Source organism: Schistocerca piceifrons, chromosome 2 (genome assembly GCF_021461385.2).
Source record: "Schistocerca piceifrons isolate TAMUIC-IGC-003096 chromosome 2, iqSchPice1.1, whole genome shotgun sequence".
Taxonomy (NCBI): Eukaryota; Metazoa; Arthropoda; class Insecta; order Orthoptera; family Acrididae; genus Schistocerca; species Schistocerca piceifrons.
The window spans coordinates 744,303,219-744,326,770 of NC_060139.1; the positions used below are offsets into that span (position 1 = coordinate 744,303,219).

Below are 23,552 nucleotides of genomic sequence, written 5' to 3' on the forward strand. Positions count from 1 at the left end.
GATGCAAGAATTTATCGGGAAATGACGAAAGTCATGGGATACCTCATAATATTGTGTTGGACCACCTTCTTTCTGGCGTAGTGCAACAGCTTAACGTGACATGGACTCAACAAATCATTGGAAGTCCCTTGGAGGATTACTCAGTCATGCTGCCTTTATAGCTGTCCATAATAGCGAAACTCTTGCTGATGCAGTATTTTGTACAAGAACTGACCTGTTGAAATGTTCGATGGGGTTCATGTCAGGTGATTTGATTGGCCAAGTCATTTGTTCAAATTTTTCAGAATGTTCTTCAAAACCAATCAGAAACAATTGTGCCCCAGTGACATGGTGCATTGTCATCCATAAAAATTTCATCATTGATTGGGAACATGAAGTCCATAAATGGCAATAGTTGGGCTTCACATAGCCAAGCACAACCATTTCCAGTGACTCTTTGGTTCAGTTGGATCAGAGGAGCCAGTCCATTCCATGCAAACAAAGCCCACGCCATTATGGAGTCACCACCAGCTTGCACAGTGCCTTGTTGACAATTTGGTCCATGGCTTTGTGGAGTCTGTGCCACACTCGAACCCTACCATCGGCTCTTACCAACTGAAATCAGATTCATCTGACCAGACCATGATTTTGCAGCCGTGTAGGGTTCTCATGAACTCATGAGAGGTGATGTAGGTGATGTTGTGATGTTAGCAAGGGCACTTGTGTTGGTCGTCTGCTGCCATAACCCAGTAACACAAAATTTTGCCACACTTGCCTGATGGATACATTTGTCGCACATCCCACATTGATTTCTTTGGTTATTTCACCCATTGTTTCTTGTCTGTTAGCACTGATGACTCTACACAAACGCCACTGCTCTCTGTTGTTAAGTGAAGGCTGTTGCCCACTGCGTTGATGACCGTGGTGAGAGTTAATGCCTGAAATTTGCAATTTTCAGCACACTCTTGACGCAGTGTATCTTGACTATTTAATTCCCTAACAATTTCTGAAATGGAATGTCCCTTGTGTCTAGCTCCAACTGCCATTCCGTGTTCGAAGCCTGATAATTCCTGTTGTGTGGAAACCTTTTCACATGAATTACTTGAGTACAAATAACAGCTCTACCAAGGCACTGCCATTTCATACCTTGTGCACATATATATGTGCATATTGCCATCCCATTACTGTTGTCACCTCAGTGTATAACACTTTCGGAACTGATAACAGTTGTGTGTAAGTGGCTCAAGAACCAGTACATGCTACCAGTGATTCAACAATCGTGAGATCAAATCTCTGTGAGTTGCCTTGCAAAGACATTGCTTGTTTTCTACATCTAAATCCATATCCTCATAACCACTGTGAAGTGCATGGCATGGCGTGCTTCCCACTGTGCCATTAATAAGGGTTTCTTCCATTTACATTCACATGTGGAACTGGGTAAGAATGTTATTTAAATAACTCTGTGTGTACTGTAATTAGTCTAACTTTTCTTCACAATACTTACAGGAGTGACGTGTGTAGATTCATCAAATAAAGCTGACTGAAATTTTGTAAGTATGCTTTCACAGGATGGTTTTGTCTATTTCATGTTAGTCCTATTGGTACTGGTTCCACACACTTAAACAGTGATCTAAGATGGGTTGCATGAGTTTTTTGTAAGCAATCTTCTTTGTTGACATCATTTTCCTAGTATCCTACTTTAATATTCCCACCAGCAGACATGACTGTTAGCAGAACAGAGGCTCTACACTAGACGTAGTCTGGCACCACCGCAGGTCACATGGTTTCAGCCAGTAGCAGTATGCTGGATGTACTCAGTTAGCCGCTATTCAGATTTTGACCCTGCTTTGGACATTTCACTGTATGGCTTACGTTAATGGTGTTTATACAGTGCTTCACTCGTGGTAGCCTTGGCTTTGTTAACGGATCACAGGTTTGTATCAGAGGTGGACACTTTAATGGTGATGAGATCTTATCGTGTTGTGTTTATGGCAATGTCCACCTCCTGCTTCCTATTTTATGGACCCGAATGTTATGTAACTTCGTCAGCAACAGTCTGAGGCTACATAACAACAGTGTAAAGAACAGCAGGCTGTTCTCCTGCAGCTCGTTTCTCAGCAGCAACTCCATCAGTCAGTGGCCATAGCTACACCCCCACTGCCATTCACTCTCTTTTTCAAGTCTGTGGAAAACTGGAAAGTCTGCCTCTACCATTTTGAACTGTACTGTTTTGCTTATTGTATTTTTGGTTGGAAGCAGAGTGATGTGCTTTTGTCTTCTTGTAGTTGTTATAATGGAGTGGTGCACAAATTGCAGCCATTCTTGGACCAGTCTTTCAATGATTTCTGTTAGTCGAATACTATGGTCAGCCGACGCACAATGTTGCTGCTAGGCTCCAGTTTAATCAGTGTCACGAACACCTTGGACAGTTGTACACAGTTGCAGCTTGCATGGTCTCACAAGCAAGTGCAATATTGTGTCCCAGAACTGTACAGTTTCATAGATGGAATCATTGATTCAAGATGTGATTGTAGGTGGTGCCCCTGACAGGGAGGTTGTAGCTAATACTTTTCCTCGGTCTTATCCTAGTCTGGGTGAAGTACTTCAAATTGCTAAATCTTTTGCAGTTGTTTGGCTGCTCAGAAAAAAAAGAAAGTTTCCCAAGTTGTTAGTTGCAATCACAGGCAGCAGTCATCTGATAATTGTGACTCATCATCTTGTAAATCTGTCTCTTTTAAGTCTCACCTGAGTTCATGGGCATCTGAATTGCCGGCATCTTGTGGGAGACTTCATTATCTTGATTCTTCTGCTCCTTCCTGAGTATAGGCTAACCTTTTTTGTTTTGTTAATTGGATGGGTCAGAATCGCCCTCCCTCCTCAGCATTGTGACGTAAGTTGGACATGTCAAAGAAGCCCCAGTCCTGTCCTAGCTGCAGTAGTGTGCATACCAGAAGTCGATGCCTGCATCAGGCAGTGGACTCCTGGGCATGCTGCAGAAGCAGTCCCCTGGCTATTATTTGTCAACGACTGGCCAACCGGCCATGTGCTCAGCTGCAGCGTGAGAACACCACTGTGGAGCTGGCAGTTTCCCTGCTGCTACAGGAACTCACATTGGACATGACACTACTCAGCCAGTCTGTGAAATTTCAGCTAGACACCGATATTACCATTCCATGTCTTTAATAAACAAGGACACTTGTAGCTGGCTCAGTTCGTCTCCACTGCAGTGGGCATGGTGCCAGGTCCTTTCTTACTGCCGCAGGGCCAATCCTCTCCTCGGAGAATAGCCATTGGTGGCCTTAGAAATATTAAACTATTGTGGTGTGCTGCCCTATTAACATTTTTGTCTTAGATGCCTTTACTAGTGTTGGGTTTCCAGTAGAGGATCAAGTTAATTTAGTGTCAACTAAAGTTTCTTGTTCTGAGTGTGGTGCCTTGTGCATGATAGATAGGCAAATTTTTGAACCATCACTTACTTAGGTACATATAAATATACACTTCATATTACTCTGAAGCCTTCTGCAGTGTCTAAATTTTGCCACTGCTTAGGTGGAACTCACATGGCTCCAAGACCAGGACATTTTTTGCCTGGTTTCCACCAGTCAGTGGGCAATGGTAGTGGTTGGCATTGGAAAACTGAACGGTTCATTATGTATTTGTGGTGATTCCAAGTCTTCATTCATTCATTCACTGATTTCGATTAGGCTGTCTTTCGACCACATTATTTCAACTGTCTTGCTTTACGTGTTCTGATGTTTGCCCAGTGCTCCTGCATTCATTCTTGGTGTTGCTCCTTCCTCTCCTGGGTCCAAGCCTTTCCTGTTTTTAGTTTTGGCTTTTCTTGGAAACCCTGCCATGCCATAAGTTTCTCCTTGAGTGGGACATGCTCCAAGCTGTCATCGTGGGTGATCCCCAATTTAAGATCTTTCTCCACCTCTGTGAACCAGGCCCATTTTGTTTTCTTCTCCTGAAAGTAGGTGATCATATGATTGGCGAGTCTTCCAGGGCTCATTCGGCTGATATGTCCATAAAACATAATCCTTCTTTTCCAGATGGTATCGGTTATCTTCTCTACGTGGGAATACAGTTCATGTTTGTAACGTCTTCTATATTCCCCAATCTCGTTGATGGGACCTAAGATCTTTCTCAAAATTTTCCTTTCCTTGGCTTCTAGTTCTTCGAATAGGCCTTCTTTTTATTCATTACTAGGCATTCAGAAGTGTACAGTACCTCTGGATGGATAACGCAGCAGTAATGCCTTAACTTTGCATTGAATGATACTGATCTTTTGTTGTAAATGTTTCGGTTAAATGGAATGCCATTTCCATTTTGTTCATGCGTGATATGAAGGCTTCTTTCTCTGATAAAGTGGCTGTTATCAATTCTCTGAGATATTTCAACTTTTCAACTCGCTTAATTTTGCCTTGACCCACTACAAGCTCCCTTGGTGGTGAATTTATGTTCATTATAAACCCTGTTTTCTCAAATGAAATTTGGAGGCAAGTCTTCTGTGCTTGTGCGTTAAGCTCGTTAATCTGTTCCTCAGCTGTTTCCATGGAATCAGAAAAAATTGCAAGATCATCTGCAAAAGCAAGACAATCGATTTCAAGATTTTGTTTCTTGTAACCCAGCCTGGCACCATTTTTAGTTCCTTGGTTTTCCAGTTCTTTGCGCCACTCGCGAATCACCTTCTCGAGGGCACAGTTGAAGAGCAGAGGTAAGAGCCCATCTCCTTATCTCACTCCAGTCTTTATTTCAAAAGCTTCTGATGTTTCTCCCCTAAATTTCACTTTTGGGGTTGTGTTGGTTAGTGCTTGTTGGATTATCACTTTGGTCTTGTTGTCTAGGCGAAGTTGTTCTAGAATTCTGATCACACTTTTGCAATCAATCGAGTCATATGCCTTTTTGAAATCCACAAAGGTCACAACAAAATTTTTATTCCTGAACTTCATATACACTCCTGGAAATGGAAAAAAGAAGACATTGACACCGGTGACATCCAAACCGTCATCGAACCCATCGTTCTACCATTCCTAGACCGGCAAGGGAACTTGCTGTTCCAACAGGACAATGCACGTCCGCATGTATCCCGTGCCACCCAACGTGCTCTAGAAGGTGTAAGTCAACTACCCTGGCCAGCAAGATCTCCGGATCTGTCCCCCATTGAGCATGTTTGGGACTGGATGAAGCATCGTCTCACGCGGTCTGCACGTCCAGCACGAACGCTGGTCCAACTGAGGCGCCAGGTGGAAATGGCATGGCAAGCCGTTCCACAGGACTACATCCAGCATCTCTACGATCGTCTCCATGGGAGAATAGCAGCCTGCATTGCTGCGAAAGGTGGATATACACTGTACTAGTGCCGACATTGTGCATGCTCTGTTGCCTGTGTCTATGTGCCTGTGGTTCTGTCAGTGTGATCATGTGATGTATCTGACCCCAGGAATGTGTCAATAAAGTTTCCCCTTCCTGGGACAATGAATTCACGGTGTTCTTATTTCAATTTCCAGGAGTGTACAAAAGGATGGATCTGAATGAGGTTCATTATCTGTTCGACGCATGATCGCCCGTGCCTGAAAAATCCTTGATACTCTCCCAGCTGTTGGTCTAGCTGTTCTTCTGTCCTAGTTTGCAGAGTTTTGACAGAATCTTGTAGGTTGTTGATTTGAGAGGGATACCACGATAGTTATTTATATCTGTTCTGTCGCGTTTCTTATGAAGAGGATGAGTTAGAGCAGAATTCCAGCCAGGTGGGGGGGGCCTTTCAGTTTCCCAAATCTGGCTGATTATTTCTGTTAGTTTATCTACTGCCTTATCCCCATGCATACTTCCAAAGCTCAGCAATTATAGAATCTTCCCCTGGTGCTTTGTTGTTTCTAAGCGAGTCAATAATTAGCTTGATTTCCGCTTTCGTGATGAATTTGGGTTTATTTCTACATAGTCAGTAAAGGGAAATGTGGAGTTTGGAGGTTCACAATTCAGAAGAGCTGTAAAGTAATTCGCTAATATCTGGCAGTTGTCTTTATCATTGTGAGCTAGCTTCCTGTTTGGAGCTTTGAAGTTTGGAGGATTGTACTTGGTGATATTGACCTTAGCAGTTCTATAGAAGTTTCGTGTATTTGTCTTTTGGAAGTTTTGTTCAATTTGTGCCAACTGCATTTTCTCATATGGGCGCTTCACTCCCCGTATGATTTTTCACCGTGTTTTCTAGCATCCAGAAAGTTAGTTTTGTTAGCTTCATTTTTCTTGGCATTCCATCTCTGCCACGCATGCTGTCTTTGCTTCACTGCTGTCTCACAATCACTGTTCCACCAAGCATGCTTCTTCGGTTTCAGAAGCAGAACAGTTTCCTTTGCTGTTCTGAGTAGGGCTTGTTGCAATTCTTTCCAGTACTCTCCATTTAAGGATTCAAGTTTGAGTGAATTCTCAATTGGACATCAGCTTTTCTGTGTCAGATCTGTCTATCTTCTATGTCTGTGTTTTTCTTGATTTTCTTGGAATTATCTTAATTTTAATCTTAATCCAGATTGGCATTCCTCAGAACTTTAACATTCTGGATCTCTCATTGTGTTTTCCGGGTGATGGCAACGTGATCAATTTGTTGTTCTCCAAGATTTGGATTTGGGCATGACCAAGTTTTCTGTTTTCTTGGCAAGTGTTTGAATGCTGTTGATTTCACGACTAGGTTGAAAGCTTTACACAATTCCATGAGCCTCTCTCCATTGTGGTTGGTTCTTTTATGTGCTGGGTAATTTCCAACACTGTCTTGAAATTTTCTCTCCTTGCCAAGTGGCGCATTAAGATCTCTGACCAGAATGATGATGTATTTGTCTGGGATCTTGGATAGGTAGTCTTCTAGTTCTTCCCAAAATTCATCTGTTCCTTTCAGAGCTCTCTTGTTTGCCTGGTCGGTAAGTGTATGAACATTCACAATGCTGTAAACTTTGTTTGTGCTTCAGAAAGAAATATTAGATACTCGGCTATTTGGTGAGCTAAAGTCTGTGATGGAATCTAGAATTTTCTTGTTGACTATAAATCCCATGCCAAGATGAGGAATAGTTTTTACAATGCGTTTGCCAATTTTACCTTTAAATATTCTGTAGCCCTCTGACTCAAAAGTTTGTTCATCTGTGAATCTTGTCTCTTGAATTGCTGCAATTAGTATCTTATGTTGCTGCTGGCTGCCTGTAAGTTTTTTTTTTTTACCAGCCTTCAGAAGTGAGTTGGCATTAAAGGTGGCAAAGTAATTGGGGCATTTGTGCCTAATCTTTGCAGGAGTCTCCGATACCTCGTAGCATATTGGTGCAGGCTCCCCAGATTCCAAAGGCCTGCATGCGTCTTCCCAAGACGACTGGGTTGGGTACCACCTGGGGTAATAGCATTTGCTGAGCTTTCCTCCCTGCTTTTGTCAGTGGAAAACTGACGCATCGACCAAGATCCTGCTGATGTTGTGAGCCTTGGAGCCTCCAGCACTGATCAGCTCACTGACTCACTGACCCAGCTTCCCGCTGGGAATGGTTACCCAACCTTCCCCTGGGTTGCTCGGCTTAACAGGGCACCTCTTGCAGGTTACATGCTGGAGTTGGAGTGAAAGAGGCTAGTTGGATTCTCTTGCTGAGTCCAATATATTATGGTTGCAGGTGACAGGTAATGACGTGTTTCACTCCCATTGGCCCAGAGTCACAAGGACTCCTCCCAGATTGATTCCTGGGACTGGTGATTCTAAGTATACTATTAATTCCTAGTCCAACATTGATCTTTCTCCTGCCTTGCCCAGAGAAGTTGCCTAAATTGTCAGGGGGCCAGTATTGTTCAAAGAATTGACATCGAAATAAGTGTCCAAGGAATAGAAAAGCAACTGGAATCACTCAACAGAGGAAAGTCCACTGGACCTGACGGGATACCAATTCGATTCTACACATAGTACGCGAAAGAACTTGCCCCCCCCCCCCCTTCTAACAGCCGTGTACCACAAGTCTCTAGAGGAACGGAAGGTTCCAAATGATTGGAAAAGAGCACAGGTAGTCCCAGTCTTCAAGAAGGGTCGTCAAGCAGATGCGCAAAACTATAGACCTATATCTCTGACGTCGATCTGTTGTAGAATTTTAGAACATGTTTTTTGCTCGAGTATCATGTCGTTTTTGGAAACCCAGAATCTACTATGTAGGAATCAACATGGATTCCGGAAACAGCGATCGTGTGAGACCCAACTCGCTTTATTTGTTCATGAGACCCAGAAAATATTAGATACAGGCTCCCAGGTAGATGCTATTTTCCTTGACTTCCGGAAGGCGTTCGATACAGTTCCGCACTGTCGCCTGATAAACAAAGTAAGAGCCTACGGAATATCAGACCAGCTGTGTGGCTGGATTGAAGAGTTTTTAGCAAACAGAACACAGCATGTTGTTATCAATGGAGAGACGTCTACAGACATTAAAGTAACCTCTGGCGTGCCACAGGGGAGTGTTATGGGACCATTGCTTTTCACAATATATATATAAATGACCTAGTAGATAGTGTCGGAAGTACCATGCGGCTTTTCGCGGATGATGCTGTAGTATACAGAGAAGTTGCAGCATTAGAAAATTGTAGCGAAATGCAGGAAGATCTGCAGCAGATAGGCACTTGGTGCAGGGAGTGGCAACTGACCCTTAACATAGACAAATGTAATGTATTGCGAATACATAGAAAGAAGGATCCTTTATTGTATGATTATATGATAGCAGAACAAACACTGGTAGCAGTTACTTCTGTAAAATATCTGGGAGTATGCATGCAGAACCATTTGAAGTGGAACGATCATATAAAATTGATTGTTGGTAAGGCGGGTACCAGGTTGAGATTCATTGGGAGAGTCCTTAGAAAATGTAGTCCATCAACAAAGGAGGTGGCTTACAAAACACTCGTTCGACCTATACTTGAGTATTGCTCATCAGTGTGGGATCCGTACCAGATCGGGTTGACGGAGGAGATAGAGAAGATCCAAAGAAGAGCGGCGCGTTTCGTCACAGGGTTATTTGGTAACCGTGATAGCGTTACGGAGATGTTTAACAAACTCAAGTGGCAGACTCTGCAAGAGAGGCGCTCTGCATCGCGGTGTAGCTTGCTCGCCAGGTTTCGAGAGGGTGCGTTTCTGGATGAGGTATCGAATATATTGCTTCCCCCTACTTATACCTCCCGAGGAGATCACGAATGTAAAATTAGAGAGATTAGAGCGCGCACGGAGGCTTTCAGACAGTCGTTCTTCCCGCGAACCATACGCGACTGGAACAGGAAAGGGAGGTAATGACAGTGGCACGTAAAGTGCCCTCCGCCACACACGGTTGGGTGGCTTGCGGAGTATAAATGTAGATGTAGATGGAGTTAAAGCTTGGACATCTCCAACTGCCTTCTGATTATACTTATGTCAGTTGCTAATTTTAAATACACCGATTGTCTTATTCAGGAACAATCACTTACCGTTCGGAGTTGTGAGTGCAGCCAGCATTTTCCAAATGTATTAGAACAATTGACTCACAGTATTCAGCATTGTGTTAACTATTTGGGTGATATTATTGTTATGAGGCCGACACATGCAGAACATTACAAGAATCTTGAGTCCCTTTTCCAACGGCTCTGGGAAAATGATTTATGTTGTCAGCTGGAAAAGTGGAGTTTTTTTGTCCTCAGCATCAGATACCTAGGGCACATGCTTAGTCACAAGGGTATTGCACCCATGTGTGACCACTTTGACAGATTTATCTACATGTCCACTAACCATAAACAGTTGCAATCATTTCTGGGAAAAATTGTGTGCTGTGCAAAGTTCATTCCTCAAGTGGCGCAGATAGTGCAACCTCTCAATCAGCTTTGCAAGAAGGGTGTCAATTGCTAGTGGATGGTCGCCTGTCAACAGCCATTTCATCACCTTAAGGACAGTCCAAGGCGATTCCATGCATACGCCATACATGATAGGTCTGCAGTTATTATTCATATGGTTTACATGGACATTTTACATTTGTGTGTAAATGTTTTAATATACGTAAAACTACATAGTGTAAAAACAAACAAAAAATTAAAAACAAACAATCACAATTTTTTAAGCATTATACCTACGTCTCTGAACCATTCCACAGGTCATGGTGTCACCAAATTGCCAAGCTTTGCAACTTGAATGTGTGAAATCAATACTCTCTGTTGTTTCTTGTCTTTTCTTTCTTCTCTGATCATTTAGAGCTATGAGAAGTTCAACTGCTATTTTTTTTTTTAATGTATAAGTTTATATTCCTTGTAAAGCTCATCACACTGATTAGACCCACCAGGAATTCATTGTTTCCAGTGTCCATTGGGTATTGTTCTTTTTTCTACCTCTTTGACAGCTTGAGTAAATCTATCATAGTTTGTAATCTGCACTGGAATAAATTCAATGAGTTCTTCAAGTTTATCAGTGTATTGCTGTTTTTAAAAATTCCAGGTATATAGATTCCGTAATCAGTAAGTATGGACATATGTTGACTGTGGTAAAAAAGATTCTGGTGTTTTCCTATTTGCCAGTTCACCATTTCTGTTAGCATGACTGATAGGGGTAAATCATAGATCTAGTAATGTGACAATCTGCACCATGCTGATCAGAATGTTCCTCTTTTCTTTGCACTAAAAATGAGGTACAGATTATTCAAGGACAACCAGTCATGTAAGATGTTGCCATTTGTGTCATTATCTTTAATTCCCAATCATTGTGGTGGCTTTTAAAGCCTCCAACATAGACGACTGAGTCAGTGAAAAGTCTGAGTGGAGGTTTTGACCAGTCCACTATCTGAGGTTTTTAGATGTTTGTGATAGTAGTTCCACATACTGTCACTGCCACACTAAAAATATGGTTTGTGGAGTCCATGAAAACCACATTGCAACATCATTCTTCCATGGCAAAGTTTATCTAATTTCCACTAGTAACGATAGATTTCCTCCCCATAGAGGTGAACTATGTGAAACTTGAGTTCTTCCCAGGCCACAGAATGTTCAAATAACTTGCAGGAATGTAGCCAGTTGACATCTGCAACAACTGCCAATATTGTAGAGGTTGCAGTGTGCAATTTCATTATTTCAACACTTGTTGACTTCCAGTTACTTTTTACTCAGTGACCAGTTCTGTGATCAGACAGATGGATGTACAGTGGGGAACTGTTTGCCATCTATTATTGCCAAGCTGTTTGTGGAGTAGTTTGAGGAATGTTGCCTGTATCAGCAGTGTTAAAACTTGCTTGCTTTTTCAAATATGGAGACAATACTTTTGTTATTTGGCCTCATGAAGTGAGAATTTAAACAGTTTCACTCTGCCCAAGTAGTTGCTTCCTTTTCTGGAAGGGTTGATGGTACATCGGGGACACGCAATTTATAGGAAGCCAACTCGCATTGATTTGTATCTTCGGCTGAGCTCAGTGTGAAGGGTACTTCATATCTTTATTCCAAAATCCATGTCATCTCAGCCCCTGGAAGTTTGTTAGCTGAGTTAATCCACCTTGAAGTCGCCTTTCGCCTTATGGTTAAAGTAAAAGACAGATCAGATGTGCATTGGACTATTGAGCAACTGTAAATCAGGTGAACAATGAAAATAATGTGGTAGCTCCTAAGTCTGTGGTGTATATGGGTTACACAGGTAGCATTTCCAACAGGACTGGTCGTATTCTGTGGAAACATGGTGTTAAGTGTGTTTTTCTATGCCATCTAAGGTAAGTTCCCTTTTAGAGTATGTAAAGAATGGTCTTGGTTTTCTTTAAGGTGGGTGTCCACTGTTTCCCTTGCTGTTGTGGTGTCTCATACATTACTCAGACCATCAGAACTGTGGAGGACCAGTGTGCTAAGTGTAAATGTCATGTATGCTTACAACAGCTGAGCAAATCTGCTACTGCAGAACATTGCCCTGGCGCCAGTCATCCTGTGGAATATAAAAGCACAGAGATTCCAGCATCCACTTCCAGCTATTGTGATAGTGTTATTAGGAAGCAGTTGAGATTAAATTAGCAAGTGACCTTATAAATTGAGAGGGAGATTTTTTCTTAAATTGTGCATAGAATCCTGCTCTCTGTGCTCAAACAACTGAAGGACAAAGTTAATATTACTTGCTCATTTGTTTGTAATTACTATTAGCTGTGAATATCATCTGATAGTGGTCATCTTTGGTTGTGCAGTGATGCTACCTGTTTAAGGGTTATGTTTTGTATTTCTGCATATGGTGTATTATGGTTCTTGGTCAGTGTAGCCCAGCATATCGACCATGTGATTTTGCTCAGTGGTCAGCACACTGGACACGTATTGGGGAAGACGACAGTTCAAATTCAGATTTCTGTGATTTCCCAAAGTTCTTCCAGGCAAATGTGAGGATGGTTCCTTTGAATGGGCATGGCCAATTTCCTTCGCCGTACTCTCATAGTCCAAGCCTAGTGCTCTGTTTCTAATGACCTTGTCGTCCATGGGATATTAAACCCAATCATCCTTCCTTCCTTTCCCATCATACTTAAGTATTAATTTTCCTTTACAAAGAGCTCTCTCATTGTATTAGTGACTTGTAAATGATGGTGTGTGCACCTAACACAATATGAGCAGTTGTTGAAGATATATACCTGGTTGCATTCCTGAAAGTTGTTTGAATAGTATCAGAAATATTCACATGATGGCAGCACCACACAGGTGTCAATTCCAAATCTGAGGGGAAGCCGTGAGTGCGAAGAAAACAGTGGAAAATCAGGAAGATGAATTGTGCTCAGGTGTGGAACCTTTAGGCCATTTCTGCCACATGGACCATTATTGCCACATGAGCTATATTTGAGTTCATCCTCAAAGTGTTAAATACAGGCTCTCATGTGGTTTCAGCAGTGTCCCTCCTTCATGGTAGTACATCACAGATCACTGCATGACATCTTCTCTGGTCTTTCTATTTCTTATTACTGTTAAATCCACCTCTGTGATGTTCAGAGTGATATCTTATGTTTCACTGCATCTTGCCACATGGGCCATTACAAATTCTGAAATCCTGCTCATAATGCACTCTCTCTTTCATGCTGTAGCTAATTGTCAAGTGTAGTTTGATGTGAGTAGCACTGCAGTTCTGAGTGCACATTAGACTATAGATTTCCCTGTAATTGGCTGAGACAAGTCAGTTCATAGGCTGGAGGAAGGCAAAGATTACCACCTCTGATAGGATTATGCGTAGTAAAGCATTGTGGTTTTCGAACTGACCTAATGAGCAAGGCGGTGCAGTGGTTAGCACACTGGACTCGCATTTGGGAGAACAATGGTTCAAACCTGCATCTGGCCATCCCGATTTTGGCTTTCCATGGTTTCCCTAAATCGCTTCAGACAAATGCCAGAATGGTTGCATTGATAGGACACAGCTGATTTCCTTCCCCACTACAAGCTTGTGCTCCATCTCTAATGACCTCAACAATGAGGTGAGAATGTTAAGCACTGATCTCCTGCTGCTCCTCGTCAAAGCAACCTTACAGTTGATGACAGCCATTCTTTACTTAGTGGCAAACACCTGCGCGTGCATGCATGTGCATGTGTCTAATTCGTAAGAAAGCCTTTTCGGCTGAAAGCTTACTTGTTTGACAGTTTTTTTGTTTGTCTATCTGCGACTTAACATCTCCGCTATATGGCGACAAACAAATACGTATTTTAGAATAGCCACACTCTACTTCACATGTTTCTTGTTGTCAATAGCAAACATGTTTGTCATTCTTTAAAAATTTATTCTTGCTTGAGCAAATTTCACTGTAATACCGACCGTAGCCCATTTCGTTGTGTCATTATTGACATACTGGTCACGATTGTACCATGCAAATATAGCTGAATGATTGAGGATAAAACCCTTTAGGGTCATATAATTAATTTCTCAGCCAACAGTATAACATGACATTTAGTTTAGGTTATTCCTTGCAAAGAGCTGCATCATCTATACCTGCTTTCATTTACAAGACTAAGAGTAAGTATGTACAAATTGCAGCTTACATAATTGTATAACTTTCTATACATTAGTAAACACTTGTGAATGAAGCTTTTATGGGTAGAAGTTAATTAGTGCCTGTATTGCTACTATTGTCTATCCTATGCTGCTGCTGAGTAATGACTTACAAGAAGAAAGAATGATCTGGGAAGTTAACATCCATTGGGATTAGAAAGTCAATTTTATTGTTAAAAAAATAAAAATTTACATAGATAAAATGTACAATTGACTATTTCCATTTTCTTTTCTCAGCTGATTATGATCTGGGAAGTTAACATCCATTGGGATTAGAAAGTCAATTTTATTGTTAAAAAAATAAAAAATAAAAATTTACATAGATAAAATGTACAATTGACTATTTCCATTTTCTTTTCTCAGCTGATTATTGTACTAGTGTCTTCCTGATGTAACCTACCAATACAGTTTTAGTTTTTACTTCTTGAGTTTGTTCTGACATTTGTCATAACTACAAGTACTTATAGTGTAATTTTAAAAGTTTCTTTGCTTTGCAGATGAGTCTGTATCGTGATAATCCAAACTGGATTAATGAGTGGGCAAACCAGGTGGCCAAACATAATCATGAGTCTGAATATGAAAAATCAGATCCAATGAGTCTGCCGCCTCTACCTCTGGGAAAACCAGGTAAACTTAGTAACTGTTAGTTACTGATTTATTTTAAAATTGTTTTTCATTACAGACTGTTTACCTGAAACTGATTATTTTGTGTGAAAGATGATGTTCGATTTAAGAATTGTGCAGCTTCCATGTCTTATTCCTTTTAGGGCATTTGAACAAAATCAGAAAGCTTTTGAACCTATTACATCTATTTTTTTAAAAAAATTTGTACTTATTTGGGCATGTGTTCTTAATTAATATGAAACATATATATGTGGACAAAAATAAGGATGCAAGTACTGATAAATAATTAAATAAACTGATGTCCATTAAAATGAAGGTGGCATGCTACAAACTTTAAATCTGCACTAAGGGCACTACATGATTGGATATGAAAATGATTAGCATGTCAGCACTATTGTGCAAAGATGGTAGCAGCAATGCCATCTACATTCTGTAAATTAGGAAAGAATATATAATGTGTTTGTAATTTGGAAATTGCATTTGAGTGAAGTTTCTTTGTGAGGAGACCATGATATGCATCACGTAATGTCTACTAGCACATGTAGGAAATCAAGAGTGGCAGGATCATGGTCATTGATCGTGTGCTGTACTGCAGTATTGTTGGTTAATAAATCAATGAAAATTATAAATTTTTGAACATATAATGTAAGTGGATGGATAAAAAAAATCTACTCACAAGTGGGAACAGGAGAGCACATGTATAAAAAATATTGAAGTTCAAAAACTTTTGGAGCTAATGGCTCCTTCTTCTTGTGGAAGGATTGAAGGGGCCAGGATGAGGGGTGAAGGACAGGGACTGATGAGGTTTAGGAAAAGGGGTAGAGTTAGAAAAAGTCACCCACAACCCTTGGTCGGTGGATGGAGACTTACTGGATGGGATGAGAAGGAAAGACTGGTTGTTAGGGACTGTACTGGAAGAAATTTGAAAATCTGATAGTTTAAAGGTGGAAGATAGGGTAATATACCAGAAATAGATTACTGCCCAAACACCGTGCTCTAGTTAGTAAGAGCGAAAAACTAAGTGCATTGTATGTGACAGAGGTTTGGGGGGAGGGGGGGAGTGGGGGGAGCAAAAAATAAACAGGTCAGTAAATGAATGATGAAAGGGAGTAAAGAAAGATGTAGTTTCTGTGAAGAAATGTGGAGATCAAAGAAAATAATGTAAACTAAGACCAGGTGGGTGGGGAGAACCAAGGACATGTTATAGTACCAGTTCTGAGAAACTGGTATTCAATGGAAGAATCCAAATGAGAATCCAAATGATGTGTGGTTAAACAGTCACTGAGATCATGACTGTCATGTCATTGAGCATGCTCTGTAACAGGATATTGTGTTTTGCCAGTATACATCCTCTGCCTATGCCCCAAATGATTACTTGGTGGTGATAATGCCAATGTAAAAGGCCGAACAATGTTCACATAACAGCTGATGTACAACATGTGTTGTCTCACAGTGGCTGTCCCATTGATAGTATATGTTTTGCCAGTAACAGGGCTGATATAGATGGTGGTAGGAGGGTGCATAGGGCATGTCTTACAGCAGGAATGGTCATGGGGTTAGGAGCCGTAGGGTAGGGAGGTGGGTGCAGAAGGAGCATAGGGTCTGACAGGGATATTACGGAGAGTGGGAGGATGACTAAATGCTATTCTAGTTGTGGTGGGCAAAATGTCGGACAGAATGGACCTCATTTCAGGGTATGAATTTAAGAAGTCATAGCTTTGTCGAAGTAGCCGATAATACATTTAATGCCAGGATAATACTGAGTGACAAGTGGGGTACTCCTAAGTTGTTTCTTGGAGCGATCAGAAGTATCAGGATTGGATGTAATGGTCTGGGAAATCTGCTTTTCAAATAAGCTGGTGGGGTAATTATGTCCAGTGAAGGATGAGGTCACAGTGGTGGTAAGATTGCTGTAGAGTGTCTACATCTGAGTATATATGTTTGTCTCGAATGTCAAAGCTGTATGGGAAGGATGATTTGCAAACTTTAATACTATTTATAAGTGTGTACTCATGCCACTGCATGGTGGGTAGGTTTTTTTCTCTCTCCACCTACAGTCTTGTTGGTTATGATCCCATGGCTGTCACATGAACATGGATTCATTGGGTTCAGAAAACCCATACTCGATGCCATGTGGTCCTGTGCCACTATTGTCTGAGAGGACAGGCACATTATTTGCTTGGCCATGCAGGATTTTGTAGCCATATCACATACTATGAGTTACAGTATGGGTTTGTGAGTAGCAAGAAAAGTATCCACACAAATAGTATGTCAACATCTTGAGCATCACAAACTGTCAGCATGGTGATTGTTATTGCAGATTCCATGGACATGACGGTAGAGAAAGGCACACCAACAGTAGTGCTTCAAACATCAGGCACAGGAGTGGCATGCCATATTCACAAATGAGTTGTGGTTCAGTGATATCATTATGGACGTATCTGTGTGTGAATACTCTGAGCAGTATGAATGTTGGCAGATTGCCTGGGTCATTGTCATACAGGTGTCATGATATATATGCCATTAGGTACACAACATGGTAATCTCTGGTTTGCATTGCTGGTAATTTGGGCAGCAGCCATTTCATTTTGGACATGTTATGGCTCATTTCTGTGTTTGAGCTTCCAGGCCTGGTGATGTTATATTTCAACAAGATAACGCAAGACCAGATATTGGCCATGCTCTCCTGACCTACTTCGATATACAGGGTGAAAAGTATTTAAACCAACAAACTCTGGGAGGTTGTAGGGGACATCAAAACAAATATTTTTCCCTAATGTCATTTCTTCCTATGAGGTGTATTTAAACCGGTAGAGGAAGATTTCTCTGGTGGCAAATTAATTAAACCAACAAACACTTTTCCATTTTTTTATGATCAAGAGACAAGACATTAACACAACCCAATTTCAATTACAGTAGATTTTCAAAAATGCCTCCATTGACACGTAAACAAAGGTTACACTGTCGGATCATGTTATGTCCGACAAAGGCAAAAACCCCAGAAGTACCTGAATTGTTCCTGCTTCTGCTACTATCTGGGCAACCAGATCCTCTTCTGATGCAACAGGAGTCGCGTAAACAAGGTTGCGCATCTCTCCCCACACAAAAAAGTCCAGTGGAGACATATCTGGGTATCAAACAGGCCATAGTACAGGACCACCTCTGCCAATCCACATTTCTGGGAACCGTCGGTCCAGGAATCGACGCACACGATGATTGAAATGTGCCAGTGCCCCGTCATGTTGGAACTACATGCATTGTCTTACAGGGAATGGGACGTCTTCCAGCAATTCTGGCAATGCTCTGGTGTGAAAATTGTAATAGTGCCAGCCATTTAATGGCCTAGGTAGCAGATACAGCCCAATTAAACAGTCCCCAACAACACCGACCCACACATTAACAAAGAACAGCACTTGATGAGCGCTAGTAACTGTGGCATGTGGGTTATCCTCACTCCAAACATGTGAATTGTGCATGTTGAAGACTCCATCACGCCTGAACGTTGCTTCATTGGTAAGGAGAACAGAGGATGGAAATGTAGGATGCATTTCACACTGTTCCAGGTACCACTGCGAAAACTGTGCTCTGGGTGGATAATCAACTGGTTCCAGGTTGTGGACACGCAGTAAGTGAAATGGACGTAACAATTGCTCTCCGAGGACTGTCCTTACATTCGTCTGATTTGTCCCCATGTTACGTGCAATTGCAAGAGTGCTGATTGAAGGATCCCGCTCCACATGCTGCAAGACAGCTTCCTCAAATGACAGCGTTCTTACCGTGCGATGGTGTCCCTGTCCAGGTAATCTGCTAAATGACCCGGTCTCACGCAGACGTTGGTACACAGCAGCAAAGGTTGTATGATGCGGGATATGGCGATTAGGATATTGTTGTTGATAAACCTGCTGTGCAGCTCGTCTGTTGTGGTGCGCTACATAGTACCATATCAGTGTACTCACACCAGGTGTATCGCTCCATTAGTAAACAGAGACAATGCAATACTACACTGGTGGACAGCAGTTGCCTACAACTGAATAGCGTAATACGCCCTCTAACATCTGAAGATCGTAATACGGCGTCTAACAACTGAAGAGCGTAATACGGCCTCCACCAGTTTAAATAATCCTCGTAGGAAAAAATGACATCAGGGAAAAATATTTGTTTTGATGTCCCCTACAACCTCCCAGAGTTTGTCGGTTTAAATACTTTTCACCCTGTAGAGGGTGTTTGACTGTTGGTCTGGACAGTGTGCTTTACAAATCTCTTCTCAGTGAAAACATTTTTATCAGGGGTTGTCAAGTAACCCTGTAGCCACTGTGATTGATGAACTTGGGGGACAGAGTTGAACCATTGTGAAACAATGTACCTCTGTATGTCATCCAAGCTCAGTTCAAGTTGAAGTTCAGGCTGATTAGAGCTCTTGTTATTGTCGGAGGTGGCAGCTCTCTGTACAAAAATTTAGCATCCTACATATCCTCAAATCACCTGCAAATTTCATCGTGTGTAGTTCCTACTGTGCTGTATTTGCCCAATAAGTACAATTTCATGATTTATTATCCTTCCTGGTGGTGCTATTTTAATTTTCCAGCAGTGTATGTGCTCTAGGGGCAACATGTTAAAATATTGATCAAAATGAGAGCATCTGGAACTAGGAATGTTTTTCATGAGGAACTTTGCAAGTAAAATGTGAGAGGGAAGGCTGGAAAACTGAAATTATGACATTAAAAGTAACAATATTGTACTTGTTTGTTAAAATTGAATTGTGTTTAATAACAAAGTAGAATAGTCAGTGATTACAACTTTCTTTGTTTGCCTCTGTTGTAATTTACCATTTATTTTTGTCTTCTGACTAATACTGTTTCATACTGAAACCTAAACACAACTGACCTCACTAATCTGCATGAGATATTGATTGGAAACACAGAAGAGTATTGGTAACTGCTCACATGTGTCCTTTTGATTCCAAGGTGCTTTGCTCTAACTTCTCAAAGTGGTATTCTTTTATAGTCTGTTTGAACAGTTCTTGTCAAGTCGGCACCAGCAACTTCAGAAGGAATTGTGTTTATTTGATAGTGTTCCATACAAAATTTATTGTGCATTAATGAAAAAAAAACAACATAAAACATGTTGGGCATGAATAATGTGAAATAATATTTTTCTACTTGAGTAAGCATGGAATGATGCTGCATTAGTTTGTGTACATGTTATGGCACTGCAGAAGGAACTACAGGGTATTAGTTTCTTGTGGACTTATCAATGTTCATAGTGTCTGTATGAATTAGCTACCTAATGCAAAATCGAGAGATGCCTAAAGCCAAATAGTATTAAAAATCAAAATTGTCTACAGTCCATAAGTGTATCACTTCCAGATTATCATTCTCTGTGCTGGCCCTCTGCTGCACTCTCCATTAAATATTTGCGATATATTATCACTTCTTTCTGGCTCAGGAGTTTCTTTGTAATTGCCTGGGCTGATGTAGATTATGAACATCCTGAATTTAAGGAAGAGAGTGGTTTCCACCTATTTGCAACTGGGGAAACTATAATCCTGTTTAGAAATTCATACTTGATTTGATTCCAAGACTTATCAAATAATAAATAAGTCAATAACAGCAACTGAAATATGACATTAATTTAATATCAGTGGTCTGCTCACCATCATAGTGATGGGTGGAGTGATTATGCACAATCTGCATAAGAAAACTGGATTTACACGTTACTTCTAACTTATGAATTAATTATCTGTATGCATAGAGCCATTTCAGTAGGATGAAGAAATGTGCTTGTTTTCTGTGTAAACTTTAATGCTTTCTTATGTGTACTCACATTGACTTGAAGGATATTATCCAAATTGTTATGTATTAATTGATGTTAAGTGCTGACAAACTTGTAGCATTGCACCAAAATTTTAATTAGTGTTATTTTCATATGATTTGGAAATGTTGTGAAAACTAATGGTGACATTATAATAATTTGCTTCATCAGTTTACTGCTTAAACATTGAAGCATTAATGACTTGTTTACAATCTGACTCACGCCTCACTCCAATAAACTTATACTGTGTGAACATAAAGTCTTTCTCCGATTACAAAAATTTATTTCTAAGGAAGCATGCTTGGCACAGTGATGTGTTTTGTTGCAAATGGTAGCTTCCTGTTCACCATGCGTAACGCCAACCATGCTTGACACTGAGGTGTGGTTTGTTCACCAGACGTAACACCTCTTGACTTTTTTTGTTTGGGGTTACACCAAGGATTAAAGTCTTCAGTTCAGCAGTTCTTGATGTAGAAACTCATACTTCACGAATACGAGATCCTGTAGAGGCAATGACAGAAGAGATGTTGTTAAAGACAAGGAGAAAAATTATCACCTAGATGTTCTACGGACACCATACAGAGTACATGTGGAAGTGTAGCCATAAAAACTTCAAGTTAAGCTACCATTTGCAACAAGCCATGTAGTTAAGCTTAGCATTGTTCCTTATGAATAATTTTATTTAAATCAGGCAGTCAACCTGTATAACTGTATTTTCTGTTGACACAAGTTCCTCAAAACCATCTTTTGTGAAACTTCAATGACATAGTTATGCTGTAGCTCTTGTCTTTGTTGAGTTACTGGTTGGAAATTTGAAGAAAAGAACATAATGAAGAGAGAGACACTGAGGATATTTAAGCTTCTTATCAGAGGTGCCGGTAAAAAATTGGGAGGGACTATAGGTGTGCAGATGTAGGTGGGTGACTAGCAGCAGCAAAGACTGATGCCAGGAGAATTGCAGAACCAAGAATGCCTAGCTTTGATGTTTCAATTAATGCCTCTAAGCTAGCAATTCCACTAAGAATGTGTGTAAGTTTAAAATTAGTGCCAAATCTTGTGGGAGTTTAGAAGGCATACTACATCCTTTTTCACTTTAACCTGTTTAACTTTCAGAATTGAACTTCAGGTATTTGGTTTTGTCCCTGTAATTATGGACTCAAAAAGGCAAATAATAACTGGAGTAATTATGATGAAGTTGATCGCACAAGAGTTAACTCACGATAGACCATCAGTATCGTGCATTAAAATCCATTTTGTTACTTCACATGAATTTATGTGAGCAGCTTCTTCAACCACACTACTTATTTCTTGTACACTTAATTATGTGGGCATATTTTGGAAATTTTTTGATGATATTCGTAGTTTATGAATGACCAGCTGAAAATAATTGTTTATTGTATAATGTGCTTTTGATAGGTTCTTTGTTGTAAACTTCTGTTGTTTGCCTTTGATGATTTTTGTGCAAAAGGTGTTAAATAGTGGGCTATGTGTATATCTGTGTTACTGTTGCTACACTTTGAATGACATCTTATACAAGGTCATCTGGAGTGTGTAGCATACTCTATATGAAAACCATAGTTTTTGTTTGCTAGTTTGATGTTATGTGCAGTGTACTGTGATTATAATGTCTTGACTTCATGATTTTAGTTTCTTATGGGTTCCCAGAAACAGTTAAATACTAAGATTCTCAATGAAAGCCGTGACTGGCTTCACCTCATTCCTTTTTCTATCTGATGAAATGGTATATATCAACAAAAGTAATCAATTTTTGAAAATATGATATAATTGGATAGATAAAAAAATCCACTCACCTAGCAGCAGAGAAAAACATGTATGAAAGTTATAGATATATGCAGATTTTGAAGACACTGGCTTCTTCTTCTGGCAGAGGCATTGTAGGGAAAGGAAGAGGGACGAAGGAAAAGGATTGATGAGGTTTAGGAAGCTACTGAGTGGATAAATTCCTTCTAATACCGTTCGGGAAGTCTCCCCAGACATGGGGTTCTGGGTGACTTTTCTATAACTCTCCCCATTTTCTAAATCTCACCAGTCCTTTTCCTTCATCTCTCTGCCTTTTTCTTCAACCATTCTGCCAGAAGAAGGAGCCACTGTCTCCAAAAGCTTGCACATTCCCATAACTTTTATGCTGTTTTCTCCTGTAGCTGCTTGATGAGTACATTTTTTATCCATCTGATGAAATATTGTATTATGTATGGCATTACTACAAACAAGATATTAAATTCGAAAAGAATTAATGGAAATATCCATGGAACTTTATTGAAATTTTTCTCTGAAATTTTTGTGGATCTTACCCTTGACTGAAGAGAGCAGCTGATATGTCATTTGTAATTACCAGCAAACAAATGATGTGGCACTGTGGTTTCAGTTTGTGAGCTCCTGTGCTACTACAAACACATTTGATGCACTTGCAGCTAGCTATTGTGTTTCATATGTGCACGTAAATTCACTGAAGATTTACCTCCTGCTTGCAGTGTTCTTCAGCCAGCTCTCAGTTTCCTGGGTTATGCAGATATTACTCTTTATAAGGTAAAAGAACTGGCTCCAAGCTACTGATAGTACAGAAATAAAGCAACAATCTTAGACATTTCTCATTAAAATGCACATTGCCAGGCACAGCTCGTATAGTACCAACACCTGTCACATTGCCACTATTCAACATTCAGTTATTCTTATAGTCAAGAGGCTTCATAGAGTAAACAACAGTTGTATTCCTCAAAATGAGTAGTTTTCTTGTGCATGCATTGCATCCTCAACCCGTTTTACAGAAATTTGCAGGTTCTTATCATATAGCACACATACACATACTTGGAGCCAAGATAGTCAATGCTGAAAGCACATAAAAATTCAGTTTCACTTAGTAAAGTGCTTTTATTGTATGTGCTCACTCATGAAGAGAATATTCAGAATAACCACTAACTAAACAGGGGCCTGCGCGTGTCTCAGAGAATGTGTGTGTGTGTGTGTGTGTGTGTGTGTGTGTGTGTGTGTGTGTGTGTGCACGTGGATTTGCCTTGTTTTATTCATTCAGAATAAAGATTCTCTAAAGGCTAATTTTGTAATTTTACCACACCAGTAAATTAAAGAAATGCAATGAATAAGTTCATTTCCGTCATGATTTACT

General features: G+C 40.5%; 1 protein-coding gene across 1 annotated transcript in view; it reads left to right on the top strand.

The window, feature by feature from the left end:
• The window catches only part of LOC124776452, a 110,208-nt gene that overhangs the window by 24,647 nt on the left and 62,009 nt on the right, over nt 1–23,552 (top strand). The window contains exon 5 of the mRNA XM_047251461.1: nt 14,473–14,602. Coding sequence (XP_047107417.1) covers nt 14,473–14,602 — 130 coding nt within the window. The remainder of the gene's footprint in view (nt 1–14,472; nt 14,603–23,552) is intronic.